Genomic DNA, 21,933 nt, shown 5'->3' on the forward strand with positions numbered 1-21,933 from the left:
GGGATAGTACCTGCAACACAAACATAACGAATAAAGATTACGACATGGAATTAGCTTTTTAGTACATTATATTAGCCAAACAAAACACAGATGGTTGTTCATTGGTAGTAGCCTTCTTGTTGATGTTACTTTTGATTGAAGGTAAAGTCCCATTAACATTCAAGAATGATTTGATTAAAGGTACAATCCCATTAACATTCAATAATGATTAACAAAATCCAAGTAAAAATGAGCAATATTTGCATTAGTGTGCAGTATTTACCGTACTTGGTACCGGATTGATACCAAAAAGGTCCTCAATAGAATTGCTGAAAATTGCACCCCCTGCTGTTAGGAAGTACTCATTACCTCACTCTGATATACATACATACCTGTAATAAACACTCCCATGTTGATCTTCTCCTGTCAAAAGTGTCTCCAAACTGTTGCAGAACATAACAAAATTGTCTTGTAGCATTAAATATGAAAAACATTGTCCTGAATTTATTGTAGTAAAGTAAAAAACATGTTAAAAAATAAAAAATAAAAGGCAACACAAGTGGAAATCCTATTCCTCTGTACAACTACGTGTTAGGTCAGAAGTGTATGGATTGTGTAAAAAAAATGCTGCAATATACAATGTATGTGTTACATAATGGCAAATATACACTGTTTAACAATACGCATACAGAATGTAAACAAAAGTTGTTCTCGTATAATAAGCATTGAGTGTTTTCAGAGCATGAATGATAAAAGTTAATGTTGCAAATCTGTTCCTATCGCATAAAATAAAATAAAAAAAAACACAACATGTGAAATAATTCATATTTTGTTAAATGCAGCATGTTAATAGGGTGAGTTTGTTTTTTTTTGTTTTTTTAAATGTGTCCGGGTATTGTTAATCCACAGTCTGCTCCCGCCTCTGGACTGGCCTCCATTCTGGCCAGTCTGCTCTGTTCCAAAGCGATGGCTTCTGCAGAATGTTTGCATTTCTCCGAGCCACACTGACAGGTAAAGTACTTGCTCTTAATGTCCCAAAAGCGGTCTCCATAGTCAAACCTATTGGGGAAAGACATATTAGGAATTATCATAATTTTTTAATCATGTAGAAATTAGGGTGTTTACAGCAGTAAACAATACATTAGATTAATTATATTAAAACGTCCACACTCACCCTAGCTCTTGGCCGCTGAGGATGTCTCTGGAGCTGAAGAAAGCAATGCGAGGAAATCTCAGGTCCTGGTGCAGCATGAACACACGCACCGGTATGAGGTTGGGGTCGCAAAGGTGGTTGATGAAGCGGCTGATGTTGCCGTAGTAACGGGCGTCGATACAATACACCTCACCGTCCTTTAAGAAAACACATATTTGACATTAATTATACAAATAAACACACCGTGCTTGCGCACGATTGGATGAGGTGGGTACGTTTCCGAAAGGTGAGGTCATGGCTCCTCACAAATTCTTCGTAAAACCAACACATTTCATAATAGAAATAGAGTAATCCCTCATTTATCACTGTTAATTGATTGAGTTTGTTGCGGGCTATGGTTGCAACTATGTATAATTATGATTATGTTATTATTGTGAGTGATGTGAGATCATTTAAACCTGCCTAATCAAGTCTTGTTCTTGTCTCGATGAACCATTACTGACACCTAGTGGTGGTCATAATGGCTTACATGTGCATTTTTTAGCCATTTTATGCTTGAAAATGTTTAATTTGGGGGAAAAATACATAAAGTTTGCTGAAATATATGTATTTTTAAGTCCGTACTCAACCACAAAGGGTGATCCAGCCAGCCTTTTGGCTCATGCAGAGGGACAACCCCCAGAACCATTAATGTGTAAAATAATGGTAATGGTTTAATTTCATTTGAACATGCATCAGATTACACTTGAATGCATCCCATAATCAGTTCACAGTTCCACATGTCCAAAAGGAGTAGGAAGAAGCAAAGCTTATTAAATCCTACCCCTCCATCTGGTACTTTTACAATCAGTAACTGTTACATTTGTTCACTTCCTGCTTTCCTAATATAATTAAAGTTTTTTTTTTTTAATTTTTTAATTTTTATCCTAAAAAATTTTGTTTTTTAATTTTAATTTTAATTTTAGTCACGTACCAAAATATGAGGTGATATGACCATCCAATGACATAATGGGTACCATAGTAAGTGTCAATATAGTGATATATATTGGTTTTTTAATTTAAAAAAAATGTATCCTAAAAAAATTATGTTTTTTTTATTTTAATTTCTATCCTAAAAAATTAAGTAATTTTAATTTTAATTTTAGTCACGTACCGAAGTACGAGGTGGTATGGATGGATGGATTTTAATTTTAATTTTAATTTTAATTTTAATTTTAATTTTAATTTTAATTTTAATTTTAATTTTAATTTTAATTTTAATTTTAATTTTAATTTTAGTCACGTACCGAAGTACGAGGTGATATGACCATCCAATGACATAATGGGTACCATAGTAAGTGTCACTATAGTGATATATATTGTTTTTTTTTTTTTTTTTAATTATCCTAAAAAAATTGTTTTTTAATTTTAATTTTTTGTCACGTACCGAAGTACTAGGTGATATGACCATCAATGACATAATGGGTACCATAGTGTCAATATTTTTAGGTAATTGGTTATTTTTAGCCTTATGCATTATTTTAGCTGTTTGAAGATGAACTATATCAGCAAGTTGAAGTATTTGTCATTTTAGAAATAAGGAGTTATAAATAAAGACACATTTGTATTATTGTTAATTATTCTAGCGGTACCTTATTGTCGAGGTCAAAAAGGTAGGAGTCATCCTCTCGGACGTCGGCTTCTGCATCCGAGATGAGCTCCCCTACATACCTGCATGGAAAGAAGACATTATTTCACCTCAGAATTTCTAGCGAGTGGAGACACGGGGGAAACGGTCCTCTCTTACTCGCAGATGAAGCTTCCTTGGGGAATGTCCTGCAACGCTCGAACGCCCCAGCCCATCTTCTCAGTCCTGTAAAGTTGAAGGCGAACTCTAAGGGAAGGAAGATTTGTTGGGTTTAATACGAGTGGGGAAAATTCTAGGTATGGAATCAATTAATTTACGATGAGGCACGACTGTACAGTGAAAATAAGCATATTTCATGTCGATTAATACATTTGTATACTGATTAATCTGATTTAAATTTAAATCAATTTACAGCTCTAGTTTGGAATAATTTTGCATTTTGCAATGCAGTGCAGTTTTACAGTACATTTAATGTTTAATACTTACTTGATACCAGCCTGTACTACTCTGTTCTTGCATGTCCTGTGACAAGAACAGGCCATGTTGCATTCAAATATAAGTGGGGGTTCGATCTTGTTAAACTCCTGAAGCAACCGCTGGTCCTGCAGATAGAGGCGGGCAACATATTGGTTTAATTCAAGGGTCTCAAACTCAATTTACCTGGGGGGACACCGGAGCTAGGTTCTGGGTGAAGCCGGGGCCGCATCAGGTTAAAAAAAAAAAAAATACCCAAAACGCATTTATTAAAAACTGGGGAAAAAAATCAATAAAAAATAAAAATAATAAAAAATAATTTAAAAAAAAATTAAAAAATCTTCAATGCTTTTGCTTCTGCTATACCCTACACTTTTTCAGTACTTTGGTTCCCAATATCTTAATTTTTATTTTTCTATACACAAAATAAGATAAAAAGAAAAAAGACAATAAATCAATCAATCTGTAATAACTAAGTAAAATAATAATAAAACAAATAAGAAAAACGTAAGAAACCACATACAGTTGCTAGAGAAATTATTTTTTTCAGATTAAAATGTACAGTATTAACAGTTATTTAACCTTTAACATGAACATTAACGAAACTTAATAATTTGACCCAATTAGCAAGTTAGCATCGTACTCGGTTCCATCTGGGAGCGGCGTCGTAACTTTAACAACATGTTCCACATGTCCAAAAGGAGTAGGAAGAAGCAAAGCTTATTAAATCCTACCCCTCCATCTGGTACTTTTACAATCAGTAACTCTTACATTTGTTCACTTCCTGCTTTCCTAATATAGTTTAATTTTAAAAATGTTTTGTTTTTTTGTCCCATACCGACGTATGAGGTGATATGATCATACAATATATTAAAGTCATGTCAAGTCTTTTGAAGTCAACATTTTCATTTTTGGAATGTTAGGTTGTGGAAAACAATGCTACAAGAATATAATAAAAATATTAAGTTATAATTATGGTAAAAGGCTGCACGGTGGGCTAAATGTAATTTCCAAATATTATTTTAATTTTAATGCTAATTTTAATTTTAATTTTAATTTCAATGCTAATTTCAATTTTAATTTCAATTTTAATTTCAATTTTAATTTCAATTTTAATTTCAATGCTAATTTCAATGCTAATTTCAATGCTAATTTCAATGCTAATTTCAATTTCAATTTCAATTTCAATTTCAATTTCAATTTCAATTTCAATTTCAATTTTAATTTTAATTTTAATTTTAATTTTAATTTTAATTTTAATTTTAATTTTAATTTTAATTTTAATTTTAATTTTAATTTTAATTTTAATTTTAATTTTAATTTTAATTTTAATTTTAATTTTGTGTATTTTCCGTTTTATTCCAAATCATTTCCTGCATTTATTTGTACCCAGCGTCATAAGCCTTTAGCTTCATATCTAATCCAAAGCAAAAACTGGGCGGGGTAACAGGGGTAGGGTAACAGTATGGGCGGGGCAAAAAAATCATGTTAATTGTGTCCGGTCCAGTTTGCACACTTTAAGCTGTCATTTAAACATTTCAACTTTTGGTATCAAGGTGGGGGGCCTCAAAGTAGCGTCTCGTGGGCTGCATTTGGCCCCCGGGGCCGCGAGTTTGAGACCCCTGGTTGGCCCCCAAATTATACGCATTTTCTCTTTACCTTGTCATACCAGCACCGGATGCTGAGCTGTCCGCAGAGACAGTTACTGGACGAGCAGTCGTCCGTGCAGCCACAGTGCTGAGAACAAGTATGAGATGTGCTGTGTTACGTCAGAAAACAGAAACAGTACAGTACAGTACAGAGTACTAGTACTTACCTGTAAATGTGTGATGTTACGATCTATGTTCATTGCGGATGTTTCACAGTTTTCCGAAACGTACTTGTAGTCCGAAGGGCAGCCTTCGTCGTCCACTGCGTTCACACATGGAATGGGCACGTTCTCGTAGCCCTGGGCGATGTCACTGAAACGGTAAAGATGATTAGGAGCTTTTAACCCTGAGATGCATAAGTGGGTCAAAAATGACCCGGTCAGGTTGTTTTCTTGAAATATCTTTGTAATTAAATTTTTTTATCATTTCATATTCCAGGTATTCCCCAAAAAACATGTTTTTGATATCATGCCATTCACATTTTAAACTTACCTTTTATACATTTTAAGAAATTTTTGTTTTTGTGATACTACCCCAACCTTCCATCAGGTTGTTTTCTTGAAATATCCTCGTAATGAAAAATTGTTATAATTTCATATTCCAGGTATTCCTCAAAAAACATGTTTTTGATATCATGCCATTCACATTTTTAACTTAAATTTTACACATTTTAAGAAATTTTTGTTTTTGTGTTACTACCCCAACCTTCCATAAGTGGGTCAAAAATGACCCGGTCAGGTTGTTTTCTTAAAATATGTTTGTAATGAAATTTTTTTAGCATTTCATATTCCAGGTATTCCTCAAAAAACATGTTTTTGATAGCATGCCATTCACATTTTTAACTAAAATTTTTATACATTTTAAGAATTTTTTGTTTTTGTGTTACTACCCCAACCTTCCATAAGTGGGTCAAAAATGACCTGCATGCATTTTCTATGGAATCCAATAGGAACCTTTGATTCTTATCAACTCCTAAATATAATACTAAATATCATACAAGTGATTATTCCTAATCAAAATGGCAAAATTGGCATAAAAACGCATTGATTCTAGTATGGGTCATTTTTGACCCACTTATGGAAGAGTGTAGGGTCCAGTCACTCATACACCTAAGGGTTAAAGAAGATTAAAGACTCCTATAGAGCAACTCTTGCCAAGCCCCCAAAATATAAACCGCACTTACCTGCATATGATTCTTTCTGTCCGAAGCATGCGATTGGTTATTCCCCTTCGTATCTTTCTGTTAATTTGGAGTGCAACCCATACTGGCGTGTCGGGACGTGCAAGGGTGAGGGGCGTGTCTCCTTCCCTGTTCATGGTGTCAATATCCGCACCTCTGGAGAGAAACAACCTGCAACACACAAGTTACAGTAGGTAATGGTAATGGTTTTATTTCATTTGAACATGCATCAGATTACAATTGAATGCATCCCATAATCAGTTCACAGTTCCACATGTCCAAAAGGAGTAGGAAGAAGCAAAGCTTATTAAATCCTACCCCTCCATCTGGTACTTTTACAATCAGTGATTTGTTCACTTCCTGCTTTCCTAATATAATTGAAGTTTTTTTTTATTCTTAAATTTTAATTTTTATTCAAAAAAATTAATTTTTTAATTAAAATTAAAAATTTATAAAAATTAAAAAAACTTATTTTTTTAGGATACAAAAATAAATTTTAATTTTAATTTTAATTTTAATTTTAATTTTAATTTTAATTTTAATTTTAATTTTAATTTTAATTTTAATTTTAATTTTAATTTTAATTTTAATTTTAATTTTAATTTTAATTTTAATTTTAAATAAATGCTATGGTTTTTTAAACGTAGTCCTAGCATATAAGTATTTCAAATGTAGTTCTTCCCTGAGATCATATTTCTCCTCTCTTGTAGAGAAGTATTGCATGACATTCTTAGGTAATTGGTTATTTTTAGCCTTATGCAGAATCAGTATAGTATAGCCAGGGAATTGTGCATATGGTAAAAAAAATGGTAAAGCTAAAACTTGACTGAATTTCACTCACGTAACGCATTCCAAGTAACCTTCTCTGGCGGCGATGTGGAGCGGCGTGTCCCCGTGCAGGTTTACAGCTGCCAGGGAACATCCGGCGTTCAACACCATCTCGGCTATATCAACGTTTCCGGCATACGCTGCCCAGTGAAGACACACATTCAGCTCCTAAAGGGGGATATTTTAATTAGTAGGGTCACCTTTAATTGTGATTAATTCACTGAAAAAAATATTTGTTTCAGACATGCATAGATGGCCGAGGGTGGAATTGAACCCTGGTCTCCTAGCTGTGAGGTCTGCGCGCTAACCACTCATCCGCCGTGCAGCCCTCAATCAATCAGTAATAACTAAATAAATATAATAATAAAAATAAAACGGCAAATAATAAAAACTTCAGAAACCACATATAGTTGGTGGCTAGACAAATTATTTTTTTCAGATTAAAATGAACAAAGCATTATTAGAGCCCTGTAGACATGACAAAACACTATAGTCACATTTATACTCTTTTTATTTACAGCATATTGCGCAACTGCAGGGTCTTGAGACACATGCTAACTCGCAAACTAGAGAGCTATAGCGACCTAAACGGTAGCCTTCAAGTTATTTCCTTTAAACTTAAATAGCCAAAAACTTACCACTTCCACACGGATAGGGAGGATAACTATTAACAGTTATTTAACCTTTAACATGAACATTAATCAAACGTAATCATTTTTTCCTGGGTACATGATAACATACAGCATCCATATCAAACTTGCGCGGGCCGCACTAACATTAAACTTTCATATCAAGGCGGGGGCCTCAAACTAAGTGTCCTGCAGGCCACATTTTTTGGAATTTTTAATTTTATCCTCATATAATTTAATTTTAATTTTTTTAATTTTAACTTTTTTAATTTTGATATTTTAATTTTGATGTTTTAATTTTGATGTTTTAATTTTGATGTTTTAATTTTGATGTCTTAATTTTGATGTCTTAATTTTGATCATAATTTTGATCATAATTTTGATCATAATTTTGATCATAATTTTAATTTTATTAAATTTAATTTATTCAAAATTAAGTTTTTCTTTGTTCAATACTGAAATATTTCTGGCCACCTTATGTTGTATATTTGTAATATGAAGTTTCCAGCTTCAGTAGATGATCTTATTGTTTTAGCCAAAAACTTACCGCTTCCACACGGATAGGGAGGATAACTATTAACAGTTATTTAACCTTTAACATGAACATTAATCAAACTTAATAATTTTTTTCTGGGTACATGATACCATACAGCATCCATATCAAACTTGCGCGGGCCGCACTAAACATTACACTTTCATATCAAGGCGGGGGCCTCAAACTAAGTGTCCTGCGGGCCACATTTGGCCCGCGGGCCGCATGTTTGAGACCCCTGAAATAAACTATTCTGATTGGTCCATTTCAAGATTTGCAAGGATTGTTTTGCAAATTACCACCGGAATTACGCAGTCCGTGTTTTACCAACACCCACATGTTTGAGACCCCTGCCTTATACTGTGGTTACAGTTTAGTTCATGTAGTCATTTCTATGCTTAAAATGCTTAATTTAGGCAAAAAAAAATATGTAAAGTGTACTTTTTTACAGTCTAGTGTTGCTTGAACATAAAAGGAACTACTTTTTCAAAAAAATTATGATGCTAGAAAATAAGTTTGAAATCAGATGACATGAGATCACCTTGTCATTGATGGCCACGTCGGCTCCTCGGTTCAGCAGCACTTTGATCACCTCCACGTGTTTATGTTCTGCAGCCCAGATGATTGGCGTCCAGCCACCGTTGTCCTGAGATAAAAAAAAACACGGAGAAGAATCTGAAAACGATGTGCTTTAAGGATGTATTTATCCTTATAACATTTATGTATGTTAAGATATTTCTTTTTTTTTTTTTACTAGGGCTGTCACGCCATTTAATTATATATTTGCAATTCATCACATTTTTGTCCACAGTTAATAGTAATTAATCACAGATAAAAAGATGTTTTTTTTTTTTATTTGCTATCACTGCTAATACTATTTAAAGCCCCTACATAACCTGGAGTTTGTAACCCAAATTTTTAGCTTGCAGTCCAAAGCAAAAAAAAAAAAAACAACAACGAGAGAGGCATGTCACTCAAATACCACAGGTATTTGGAAATTGCAAGATAAATTTTAAAAATATTTTTTTTCAGACTTTGCAGAAATTCAAGATCATTATAAGGGTTGTTGAGCAACCACTAAATATTAATCAATATTGATAATATTTTACCTAAATGTTTTTTTTTTCTCCATTTATTCTAACATATTAGTGGGGTGAGAGCATGAAATTTTAAAAGTTGAAAAATAACGACCACCCTAAGGCTCATTCAAAAAAGGGTAAAAAAAAAACCAAAACACCACAACATCATCTCGGCTCTGGAGGGGAGCATTGCTGGAAGAATAATAATTCGATTTTTCATTACACAAGGAAATGACTCCGCGAATGTGGGATAGCCAAATTGTGTGCTGTGCCCCTGAGTGTGTTTGTATTGCTGTTGACGTTTTGTTTAAAAAAATAAAAAAAATAAAAATAAAATATAAAAAAAAAAACAGGGTAAAAAAAGTGACATCATAGCATTTTTTTTTTACCTGTGCATTTACATCAACCTGTCCCGTCTCCAGTAGCATGCTGACAATTTCCAAGTTGCCCAGTTTGGCTGCATGATGGAGTCCAGTATAGCCATCCTCCTCCTAAAAAAAAAAAAACAAAAAAAAAAAACATAATCCACAACATTCATCTGCAAAATCTTACCATTAAGTTTGTTAATCGGGACTCACAACGTGGTAAACGCAGGCGCCATTTTGAACAAGGTATCGAGCCACCTCTATGTGGTTGTTCACGATGGCTTCCAGTAGAGGCGTCCTGAAGTCCTTGTCCTGAGCGTCAATGTGAGCACCCGCCTGTTGTCAGCAGAAGATGGTCATTTAGCTCATTTAGGCTAATAGCTAACAGTGCTTATTCTTCTCATAGCCTACAAAGCCCTCCACGATCTGACCCCCCCCCCCCCATATCTCACAGACCTCCTCCATCCACACAATCCCCCCGCGTCCCCTTCGCTACTCAAGACTCCAACCTCCTGGCACTCCCCTGTAAGACCAAGACTCCGAAACCTGGGGTGACGGAGCCCTTCTCCATCGCTGCCCCCCACCCTCTGGAACTCTTTGCCCCCCATTCACTCCGTGCTTGCCCTTTGACCTTCCCAGTTTAAAAAAACAACTAAAAACCCACTGCTGTGCCCCCGCCCCGCTTTTACTCATGTTTTAACTGTGTATAAACAAATTAATGTTGTATTTTAATGTATCTTTTACTTGCTTTTATTCAACCCCATTTTTCTTTGAGTCAAGTGTCTTTGAGTATTTTGAAAAGTGGTATGCAAATAAAATGTATTATTATTATGATTATTATTAATTAGTGAGGCGGGCCAATGTGCAAACTGTGGGAAAATTAATCTGGTACCTTTTGAGGCTGCAAGAATGTACTCACTCACCTGTAGAAGTATGTAGCAGACTTCCAGGAGACCTCTTTGAGCGGCAGCGTGTAGAGCAGAGCGCCTGTTCTGGGAATCAGGCTGGTATGTGGGATCGATTCCCTCCACTTCAAAAAAGAAGGCAAATGGTCAACATGGGGAAAAATATATTCACCCCGTCCAAAAATGATTAACATGTATGTATACTGGCGGCACGGCGGTCGAGTGGTTAGCGCGCAGACCTCACAGCTATGGAGACCAGGGTTCAATTCCACCCTCGGCTATCTCTGTGTGGTGTTTGCATGTTCTCCCCGTGCATGCGTGGGTTTTCTCCGGTTTCTTCCCACATTCCAAAAACATGCTAGGTTAATTGGTGATTTCATCATTATTATTATTATTATTATTATTATTGCATTTAGTCATTTCACACAAACAAACCAGAAGGTCTAACCATATTTATAAGTCAAGTATTTTCATAGAGCATAGAACACCTGTTGAAGAACGTTTAAATGCGTTTTTTAGAGCCTTTTAGAGCCTTCTAGACATGAAATAACACCCCTATAGTCGCCTTTACACTTGTATTATCCAATATAGTAGACATTAGAGAGAGTAAGGCATTAAATAAGACATAATATAGACTCATTAGTATTGGAAGAGGGCTGCACGGTGGACTAGTGGTTAGCGCGCAGACATCACAGCTAGGAGACCAGGGTTCAATTCCACCCTCGGCCATCTCTGTGTGGAGTTTGCATGTTCTCCCCGTGCATGCGTGGGTTTTCTCCGGGTACTCTGGTTTCCTCCCACATTCCAAAAACATGTTAGGTTTTCGTACTCTGTTACAGTTTTTTTATAAGGCCAAACAAAGTTTCCATGCATTGCATCACTTCAGAATTGAGACACTATAGACAGATTCCAGAGAATTCCTTTAAACATCTTTATGATGTGCATATGTGTGTGTGTGTGGTTAAACTGTTTATACAACACACATAACTCTGTATGTTGCCTTTTTCTCCATCTAGTAAGCACTGTCTGCCCTGCATGCATGAGGCGTTCAAACACACTACGTATTTCTGAGTCTCTGCTTTTTTTCTTTTAATTACATTTGCAAAAATGGTGCAAGTGTCAGAACTTTTGATTTAAAAAAAAAAGGTATGAAACACTATTAAAGGAAGTATAAAGGGATCGGGTTAGCGCGCAGACCTCACAGCTAGGAGACCAGGGTTCAATTCCACCCTCGGCCATCTCTGTGTGGAATTTGCATGTTCTCCTCGTGCATGCGCGGTTTTCTCTGGGTACTCCGGTTTCCTCCCATATTCCAAAAACATGCTAGGTTAATTGGCGACTCCCAAATTGTCCATAGGTATGAATGTGAGTGTGAATGGTTGTTTGTCTATATGTGCCCTGTGATTGGCTGGCGACCAGTCCAGGGTGTAATCCTCCTCTCGCCCAAAGACAGCTGGGATAGGCTCCAGCACCCCCGCGACCCTCGTGAGGAAAAGCGGTAGAAAATGAATGAATGAATGTAGGTACATTGGCGGCACGGTGATCAAGTGGTTAGCGCGCAGACCTCACAGCTAGGAGACCAGGGTTCAATTCCACCCTCGGCCATCTCTGTGTGATGTCTGCATGTTCTCCCTGTGCATGCGTGGGTTTTCTCCGGGTACTCCGGTTTCCTCCCACATTCCAAAAACATGCTAGGTTAATTGGCGACTCCCAAATTGGTATGAAAATAGGTATGAATGTGAGTGTGAATGGTTGTTTGTCTACTATATGTGCCCTGTGATTGGCTGGCTCCAGCACCCCCTGCGACCTTCGTGAGGAAAAGCGGTAGAAAATGAACGAATGAATGTACACTCACTTAGCATAAGTAGAACTCTCTGCACCTCGCCTTGCTTGGCGGCAGGGTACAGCTGGCGGGGATGGAACCTCAGTTTCTTTCTCCTGGAAAAAAAAACAGTGATTTATCATGTAATAATCGTGGTATAACATAAAAATTTACTGTGGATTTCACACCCAACAATTCACAAACAAACATTGGTTTGCAAATACAAAACATCATTCTCATACTCATTCGGACTCAAACCTTTCAGTGTCCTGTGTGAGAATAGCCTTTTGTAGCGCCGCCCTGCTTGGTCCTGGCGGAAGAGCGCTAGGGCTAACAGGTTTCCCGTTGGGCATACAGACAGAAGGACCCACGCTGTCCACTCCTTCCTCAGGGGGGGGGATGGTGGTGACGGATGCAGTGGAGGGTACGGGTTGGGTTGGTTGCTGTTGTTGTTGTTGTTGTTGTTGATCCACGGTCAACGTTTCCAGTCCGTGGCTGCGCATACGTGCACTGGTAGAGGACATTGAAAATCATATAGTATGACAACTATAATGTAACCTACGTGACATTAGTTTATGATTTATAAGTCATAAAGGTTTTCACACAGACAAACCAGAAGGTCTAACCTTATTTATAAGTCAAATATTTTCATAGAGCATAGAACACCTGTTGAAGAACGTTTGAATACATTTTTAGAGCCTTCTAGAGCCTTCTAGACATGAAATAACACCCCTATAGTCGCCTTTACACTTCTATTATCCAATATAGTAGACATCAGAAAAAGTAAGGGATTAAATAAGACATAATATAGACTCATTAGTATTGGAAGAGGGCTGCACGGTGTTCGAGTGGTTAGCGCGCAGACCTCACAGCTAAGAGACTCGGATTCAATTCCACCCTCAGCCATCTCTGTGTGGAGTTTGCATGTTCTCCCCCGTGCATGCGTGGGTTTCCTTCCACATTGCAAAAAAAAAAACATGCTAGGTTAATTAGCGACTCCAAATTGTCCATAGGTATGAATGTGAGTGTGAATGGTTGTTTGTCTATATGTGCGCCTCTTGCCCGAAAACAGCTGGGATAGGCTCCAGCACAACCCCCTGCGACCCTCGTGAGGATAAGCGGTAGAAAATGAATGAATGAATGGAGTGTAAAGGTGACTATAGGGGTGTTATTTCATGTCTAGAGGGCTCTAATATTGTTAAAAACTGTATATATAAATAAGTCTGTTTGCTTATTCCTACTCCTTTTGCAAATTTGTTAATAATGTTACTATGCATGTCTGAAACAAACATTTTTCTGAATTAATCACAATTAAAGGTGACTAATTAAATAATCCCCCTTAGGATAATAAGAGCACTCAGCTCTCGGTGCATCAGCACACATTTACAGCAACACAAACTTACTTTTTTTGGTGTAATAGGGGTGTAAAAGGTGACTATAGGGGTGTTATTTAATGTCTAGAGGGCTCTAATATTGTTAAAAACTGTATATATAAATAAGGCTGTTTGCTTCTTCCTACTCCTTTTGCAAATTTGTTAATAATGTTACTATGCATGTCTGAAACAAACATTTTTTCTGTGAATTAATCACAATTAATTAAAGGTGACCCTACTAATTAAAATATCCCCCTTAGGATATTGAGAGCACTCAGCTCTCGGGTGCATCAGCACACATTTACAGCAACACAAACTTACTTTTTTGGTGTAATAGGGGTGTAAAAGGTAACTATAGGGGTGTTATTTCATGTCTAGAGGGCTCTAATATTGTTAAAAACTGTATATATAAATAAGTCTGTTTGCTTCTTCCTACTCCTTTTGCAAATTTGTTAATAATGTTACTATGCATGTCTGAAACAAACATTTTTCTGAATTAATCACAATTAAAGGTGACTAATTAAATAATCCCCCTTAGGATAATAAGAGCACTCAGCTCTCGGTGCATCAGCACACATTTACAGCAACACAAACTTACTTTTTTTGGTGTAATAGGGGTGTAAAAGGTGACTATAGGGGTGCTATTTCATGTCTAGAGGGCTCTAATATTGTTAAAACTGTATATATAAAATAAGGCTGTTTGCTTCTTCCTACTCATTTTGCAAATTTCTTAATAATGTTACTATGCATGTCTGCCACCAGTCCAGGGTGTACCCCGCCTCTTGCCCGAAGACAGCTGGGATAGGCTCCAGCACAACTCCCCTGCGACCCTCGTGAGGATAAGCGGTAGAAAATGAATGAATGAATAGTATTGGAAGAGTTCCTTCTACTTTTTACTTCCTGTTTATGTACAGTATAGTCATCAATGCAACATTACTGACACCTGACACCTAGTGACCAGTGTAAAATATTACATCATAGCATGTCTGAGTCTACTGAATAGTATAAAGTATATAAGTATAGTATAAAGCATTTTTCTGCTTGAAAGTGCTTAATTAATAAAAAAAAAAAAAATACAATTTACAATTTACCATACAAAATCATATATGACAACGACAATGTAACCTACGTGACATTTGTTTATGATTACTAAGTTGCGGAAACAGATTTTTACCTGACAGGCCTTTCAGGCATTTTCCCATCCTTCATCCCACCCGTAGAGGCCGTGAGCGAGGGCGCGGTGGGTGCAGACGGCGGTAGAGACGGCGTCGTGGTGGAGGACGCCGACATGGTGACGACCTTCGTCGCCGTGGCTGCCGTCAAACTAGACGAAGGCACTGTGACCTCCTGGGCCTCGGTAGCATCTTCGCCGCAGTGGGGGCAGAAGAGCATTCCGCCGTTTGCCCTGCTGCGTCCGCCCCCGAGCACTGTCACGCAGCCCCGGTGGAAACGGTGGGCGATGCGCTGGTCCGGGCAGCATTCGAGGAATGTTCCCTTGAAGAAGATAATAGACGTGAAAAAAAAAAGAGACCTAAAAAAAGGAGTGATAAGAACTTGTAAGGCTTACAGTTATGCAGAAGTAGCCACAGCCGGGGCAGCAGTGGTGCTTGACCATATGTGAGCGATGGGTGTCGCAAAGCACCATGAGGGGTACCCTGCTAGATGGCCGCATGGTCTCTCCTTTGCTGGTCACATTAGTACAAGCCCTCAGCTGGCAGGTTTTAACCAAAACAGACAGCAAAGAGGTTACAGTTGACGATTAGCAAGGATGTTATTGTGTGCATATTAGCTTCCTGTCTGCAGCTTGGATCGTTAGCTTCTAGTTGTTTTTTTTACGACGACAACAGACAGACACAAACCTCTCCGTTGCTGCTCTCGGTGGCCATGCACTGTCGGCTCACGTAGTGGCTGGCGCTGTCGACACGAGGGGCCTCCATTCTGCAGCTGCACAGAGGAAGTTCCTCCAGCCGCTCCGTGTCGCCGCCGTCACTGCCGTCTGCAACGGACAACGTTCTTTGTTACTTTTTCATTAGTCATAACCATATTTATAAGTCAAATATTTTCATAGGACGTGTGAATACGTTTTTTTAGAGCCTTTTAGAGCCTTCTAGACATGAAATAACACCCCTATAGTCGCCTTTACACTCATTCATTCATTCATTTTCTACCGCTTTTTGTCACAAGGGTCGCTGGGGGTGCTGGAGCCTATCCCAGCTGTCTTCAGGTGAGAGGCGGGGTACACCCTGGACCGGTGGCCAGCCAATCACAGGGCACATATAGACAAACAACCATTCACACTCACATTCATACCTATGGACAATTTGGAGTTGCTAATTAACCTAGCATGTTTTTGGAACGTGGGAGGAAACATGCAAACTCCACACAGAGATGACCAATGGTGGAATTGAACCCTGGTCTCCTAGCTGTGAGGTCTGCGCGATAACCACTTTTCCGCCGTGCAGCCCGCCTTTACACTCAGGCATTAAATAACATAACATAATATATACTCATTAGTATTGGAAGAGTTCCTTCTACTTGTCCTGTTTAAGTACAGTATAGTCATCAATGCAACATTACTGACACCTAGTGACCAGTGTAAAATATTACATCATAGCATGTCTGAGTCTACTCAATACCACATACAGTATCTTTGCCATTTTTCAGCTTGAAAGTGCTTAATTAAATTAAAAATATATATACAGTTTACTTAAATATGCATCCATACATCCATTTTCTATACCACTTGCCCCCACTAGGGTCATAGGGGTATGCTGGAGCCTATCCCAGCAGACTGATCACCAGCCAATGGCAGCTTAAATATGCATATTATTATTATTAACAGTCACACTCAGCCAAGAAAGAGTGATGATTTATTCATTCATATAGTAATAAATCAAGCGCAAAGTGGCAAGGGATACTTAAAGGGGTACTTAAAATCATTCAACCCCTTTGTACGTTTACTTTATTTAGTATATTCGTTTATTTTGCACATTTTGTACCCCATGATACACCACATGACAACTACTGTATGAACCTACCATGATGGGGTGAGAGTGTCAGACTGTCAGCAGCAGCAATGTCTAGGGCACCTAAGGGAACCTCTGTGTACTCTGCGGATGTTCCATCTGGAAACAGTAAAAAAAAAATAAAAAAAAAATTATTTTTTAATTATGCACTCAATAAAAAAATTGTATTTAATTACTTTTATTTAATTGATTAATTTTATTAAATTTTTTGTGCAATTTTTTTTTACGATTGAATGCATTCAAATAATTCGAATGTTTTGGGTCATTAAGTTTACTATGTCACTGACCTCCAACAGCCTCCGCCGCATCCGAGGTGATTTTATCGTCGTTCCCCTCCTCTGCCTGATTCCATGGGAAGTCTAGAGACTTGTTTTGAAGGGGTGTGTTTCTTTGAGATTCCGATTCTGAATCCTGCAAAAGGGAGAGAAAAATCCCACCTGACAAGACAACGTATGCAATGTTTTCTTCACATCAGCAGAATTGCCACATGGAAGGTGTAAAAACATGTCTGCAAGCAGCCATCAGATTTCAAGAGCAATTACACGTTTTACTGATGACACTTAGCATCTGCATGAGTAAAGATAATGTTTGGTTTGACAACTGTATCGACTATCTATGGACTAGCACAGTGATGATACTCTCGATTTGGAATTTTCTTGCGCAATTTCTTGGTGTTTAAAATGTATTGATAATGACAGGCGTTGTATTTCACTCTTAATATTCAGCGTACCGTATTTTGGGTATTGTCTGACAGGGTCTTCTCAGGAGTGCTGGCAGGTATGTGGTCCAGTTTTCTCTTTTTTGCAACTGTTGAGAGAGTGACACTTTCATATTATCATATGAAGGCAATTCCCATCCAGCAATACAATGCAGTGTATCAACTATGGAGAAAACAAAGAATCATGTTACATATACAGTATATATATTAGGGCTGTCAAAAATAACCAATTTATTTAATTAATCATGTCAATTTTTTTTTGTATAATTAATGCATGCACACTAGAGCAAGCACAGCTCTCGGTTATGACGGCAGACGGAAGCACAGTGAAGCATCCCCACACAGTCACACAGAGTCTGACGCCCTTTTCTAACTTTTTTTTGGGGGGGGGGGCAAATATATGAAACATTACAGTGCATTTCTTACATCAATGAAAATATAACTTTCCATTATTTACATTTGTATTCAATTATCTGATCACAAGCCCAAAAGGAGTAGGCTGAAGCAAAAGCTTATGAATTCCTACCCCTTTTTTGCAAGATATAATCATGTTCATGCCACAGTCTTGTTTTCCCCTGTTATTATTATCATTGTAATATTAGTATTGTTATTATCATTAGTGTTATAATTTTTATCATTATCACCATTGTTATTGTTATTATTATCACCATTATTATAATCATCATTAATATTACCATTTTCATCATTATAGTTGTAACATTTTTTGGATTTTTTGTTTTTTAATTATTTAATTTTGCAGACTTCATTGCTTCTTGTAGAGTGCTGTATCATTCCATCTGTTGTTTTCTGAAATACGCAGTATTTGTTTTCATTTATTGTCAATTTATTAGCCCACTTTTCCCCCCCCCCAAGTGTAACATTTACATATTTTCTGGATTGCATGTGTCTAATCTTGTGCATTAAAAAACAAGAACTGAACAGGTGACCAACTCAAACATCAGTTTCTTCTTGTTAAGCCCGACCTTGAGGTTTTTTTAGACGTGCTTTTAGTTTGTGTGTGTCTAGTCTTGTGCATTAAAAAAAAAAACTTCATTCTGACCTGAACACATCACCAGCAGTACAATTCAAACACAATATACTACTTTACCTCAAAATTATACTTTACCTCAAATATTTTATATGTAATTCTCATACTGTAATAGAAACTTTTTCCAACCAAATTTTACAAAACTTGACGAAAAATTATTTAATATAGTAACTTTATTTTTCTAAAATACATATTCCCCCCAAAATGTTATGACTATAATATTTTCTGAATATTGTAATGTCATTCTGCAAATATTTCGACAATTCTCTATGAAATATGGTACTTTTTGTATAACTTAAAATGCATTTTGCAGTATTTGTCAGTGTTTATATGTGAAATATATCAAGTGGCATCATGTTGCCGCTTTACGTTACACTTAAACGGCTTCTACTGTATCACATAAATTTGAACCAATACAGAAATACCCTCACCGGTGTCTGTGTCTGACGATGACCCTGAAGGAGGCACGGGAGCACCGGGTGTATCGATTTGGCTCTTCTGTATAATACAGTAGTGAAGTGATTATAAAAATATTTCATACATTCAACAAACAGATATTAAATATCCATAACAACATATTTAAAACCTTACCTGCACTGGCGGTGGCCTGTTCATTGTTTTGCGCGCCCGATGGATTTTCGGGGATTCACATAAGAGCGAAGGAGAGGAGGAAGATGGCGGAACGGGCGGCAGGACGGGTTTGCTGCTAACAGGACCGGAAACGCTCATCTTTGCTCGGCCTGGGGACAGCGTCAACGACGTGGAAGGAGAGGAGGACAACAAGGAGGACGACGGCGTTTGCAAGGATTTGGCTGCATGTCCTGGAAGAAAAAAAAAAAGTTCAATTTATTACAGTGGAACCCGAACGCATCATTTCGATGTAAAATTAGTCAATTTGCGTTGAGTACTAATATGAAGTCGAGTACTGTAGTGAGCCATTCATTCATTTTCTGGGGGGAAGGAGGGGTGCTGGAGCCTATCCCAGCTGTCTTCGGGCAAGAGGCGGGGTACACCCCAGACTGGTCGCCAGCCAATCACAGGACACATATAGACAAACAACCATTCACACTCACATTCATACCTATGGACAAGTTCATTCATTCATTCATTTTCTACCGCTTTTCCTCACGAGGGTCGCGGGGGTGCTGGAGCCTATCCCAGCTGTCTTTGAGCGAGAGGCGGGGTACTCCCCGGACTGGTCGCCAGCCAATCACAGGGCACATATAGACAAACAACCATTCACACTCACATTCATACCTATGGACAATTTGGATTCGCCAATTAACCTAGCATGTTTTTTTTGGAATGTGGGAGGAAACCGGAGTCCCCGGAGAACATGCAAACTCCACACAGATATGGCCAAGGGTGGAATTGAACCCACGCCTCCTAGCTGTGAGGTCTGCGTGCTAACCACTCGACCACCGTGCAGCCCTGCAGTGAGCCAACAACATAAAAAATAACGCAAAAGCAAGCAAAGGCTAGTTTCCGTTTAGATCTCGGTTCTTCCACTGCAAAAAAAAAGGGGGGGGGGGGAAATAATTTACCTGGTTTGTGAAGTGGAGAGGAGTCAGCTGACCATTTCTCTCCATCCTCTCCATCTTTGACCGCATCCCTTCCCGGCTGTTGAGAGCTCAACGACGGCTGTGCACTACCAGGTGGTTCTGCTATCCTGCTAACAGCAGTCATGGTGATGTCTGCATTGTCTGAAGGGAAAAAGATCATTCAACGAAATACATTCAGTAGTGCTTTTTTTTGTTTGTCACACTTAAATATTTCAGATATTTATTGACATTTATACAAAAAAAAGGGGCGGGGGATTGCCATCCTTAGCAGCAACACACTACCACCACCATATTTTACTATAATGTTCTTTTTCTGAAATGCGGCGTTACGTTTACGTCACACCTTCCAGAAAGTTAAACTTTTGTCTCATCAGACCACAGAGGATTTTCCCAAAAATCTTGGGGACCATCAAGATGTTTTCTGGCAAAATTGAGACAAGCTTTAATGTTCTTTTTGTTCACCAGACAAAAATAAAAAATTTAAAAATAAAAATAAAAAAAACTTAAACTATATTAGGAAAGCAGGAAGTGAACAAATGTAACAGTTACTGATTGTAAAAGTACCAGATGGAGGGGTAGGATTTAATAAGCTTTGCTTCTTCCTACTCCTTTTGGACATGTGGAACTGTGAACTGATTATGTGATGCATTCAATTGTAATCTGATGCATGTTCAAATGAAATTAAACCATTACCATTGTCATTTTGGAACTTTTTTTTCCTCAGTGCCTTTCTCATCAACACTGACCTTAACTGAGGGCAAGTGAGGCCTGCAGTTCTTTGGATGTTGTTGTGTGTGGGGTCTTTTGTGACCTCTGTAATGAGTAATGACTGTGTTCTTTGGGGGTCATTTTGGTTGACCGACCCACTCCTGGGAAGATTCCCCACTGTTTCATGTTTTCACAATTTGTAGCTAATGGCTCTCATTGTGGTTTGCTGGAGTCCCAAAGCTTTAGAAATGCCTTTAGAACCTTTTCTAGAGCTCAAATAATCTCAGTTATATCACAGTTGTATTGTCATTGACTAATATTTGTTTGATGATCTGAAACATTGAAGTGTTACAAACCTGCAAAAAACACCTTATTCACGCCAGTCTATTTATTTTATTTAAAATAAATTATTTATTTTTTTTTTTTTTTAAACTGAAGCTGTGATGTAGACTTACCCTGCTTGACTTGACTGGGTCCGGCTATCGACTCATTTTCCGACTCATTTCCATCCGTTGACTCCTGGAAAATAAAGAGATTTAATATTTTACACATATATAATACATTTACAGTCAGAAATTATTGTAAAAATACACTATTAAGAGATATGTATCAGCTTTATATTACATTTTAATCAATCATTTTAATCAATCATCATTAGCTGTAACATTTTTATGTCTTTAGTCATATTTTTAACCCCCGTTTGCTCATATTTTTTCCAATACAATCTTTTTCCTTGAACACACCATACCAGGCCAGCATGGCTGTGCAGTGTGTGTAATCCTTCCCTCCCACTTCCGCACACATTTTGACCAATCACGTGCAGCTAAACGCCCCATCACTGCTATGCATCATACTTGTGCAAAACACAATGACTCTACTTAAGCGATAGTAGACAAAAAAACTAATACGATAATAAATTAAGGATCCATTATTGAACATGCAAACACAGGCGGGCTCATGCATTGCAAAATTACATGGACCACCTTAAAATGACTCCTTTGGAACACAAAACAGTTCCAGGCTAACGACCATGCTAACACTTGAGTTCAGGATAGCTTGGAAGAAAAACTCTCCTGTAATTAACAAATAAAAAATACACACATTCTGACACTGCTACACCTTTACGCTAAGGTTTCACTATTCGCGACGGTGTGTTTTTAAAAGACTTAAATCGTATTACTAGCCCGTAATGTTGTGCGGTGTCTTATGCTACCTTTGTCGCTGCTTCAGATGCCGACATGTTTCCAATGAGCGCCGACGTAAGTGAACGTGCTTA

General features: G+C 37.6%; 1 protein-coding gene across 2 annotated transcripts; it reads right to left on the bottom strand.

The window, feature by feature from the left end:
• Nucleotides 1–461: 461 nt before the first annotated feature.
• On the bottom strand, nucleotides 462–21,911 carry ehmt2 (euchromatic histone-lysine N-methyltransferase 2). 2 transcript variants are annotated; one of them, XM_058047531.1, is made up of 26 exons: nucleotides 21,871–21,911; nucleotides 21,113–21,176; nucleotides 19,932–20,090; nucleotides 18,979–19,208; nucleotides 18,819–18,885; nucleotides 17,352–17,428; nucleotides 16,909–17,032; nucleotides 16,634–16,720; nucleotides 15,455–15,591; nucleotides 15,163–15,306; nucleotides 14,770–15,089; nucleotides 12,481–12,732; nucleotides 12,256–12,338; nucleotides 10,419–10,525; nucleotides 9,709–9,831; nucleotides 9,520–9,621; nucleotides 8,593–8,697; nucleotides 6,904–7,058; nucleotides 6,066–6,233; nucleotides 5,050–5,194; nucleotides 4,893–4,970; nucleotides 3,246–3,361; nucleotides 2,919–3,005; nucleotides 2,764–2,842; nucleotides 1,154–1,329; nucleotides 462–1,038 (listed from the first exon to the last, which is right to left on the bottom strand). In XM_058047531.1, exons 1-26 carry the CDS (start codon nucleotides 21,895–21,897, stop codon nucleotides 858–860), a joined length of 3,393 nt encoding a protein of 1,130 aa, XP_057903514.1. In that variant the 5' UTR covers nucleotides 21,898–21,911; the 3' UTR covers nucleotides 462–857. The 2 variants fall into 2 exon arrangements, with proteins under 2 accessions (XP_057903514.1, XP_057903515.1); XM_058047532.1 differs by lacking the exon at nucleotides 21,871–21,911 and adding an exon at nucleotides 21,641–21,819.
• Between the last annotated feature and the right edge of the window lie 22 nt (nucleotides 21,912–21,933).

Source organism: Doryrhamphus excisus, chromosome 14, assembly GCF_030265055.1.
Source record: "Doryrhamphus excisus isolate RoL2022-K1 chromosome 14, RoL_Dexc_1.0, whole genome shotgun sequence".
Lineage (NCBI taxonomy): Eukaryota > Metazoa > Chordata > Actinopteri > Syngnathiformes > Syngnathidae > Doryrhamphus > Doryrhamphus excisus.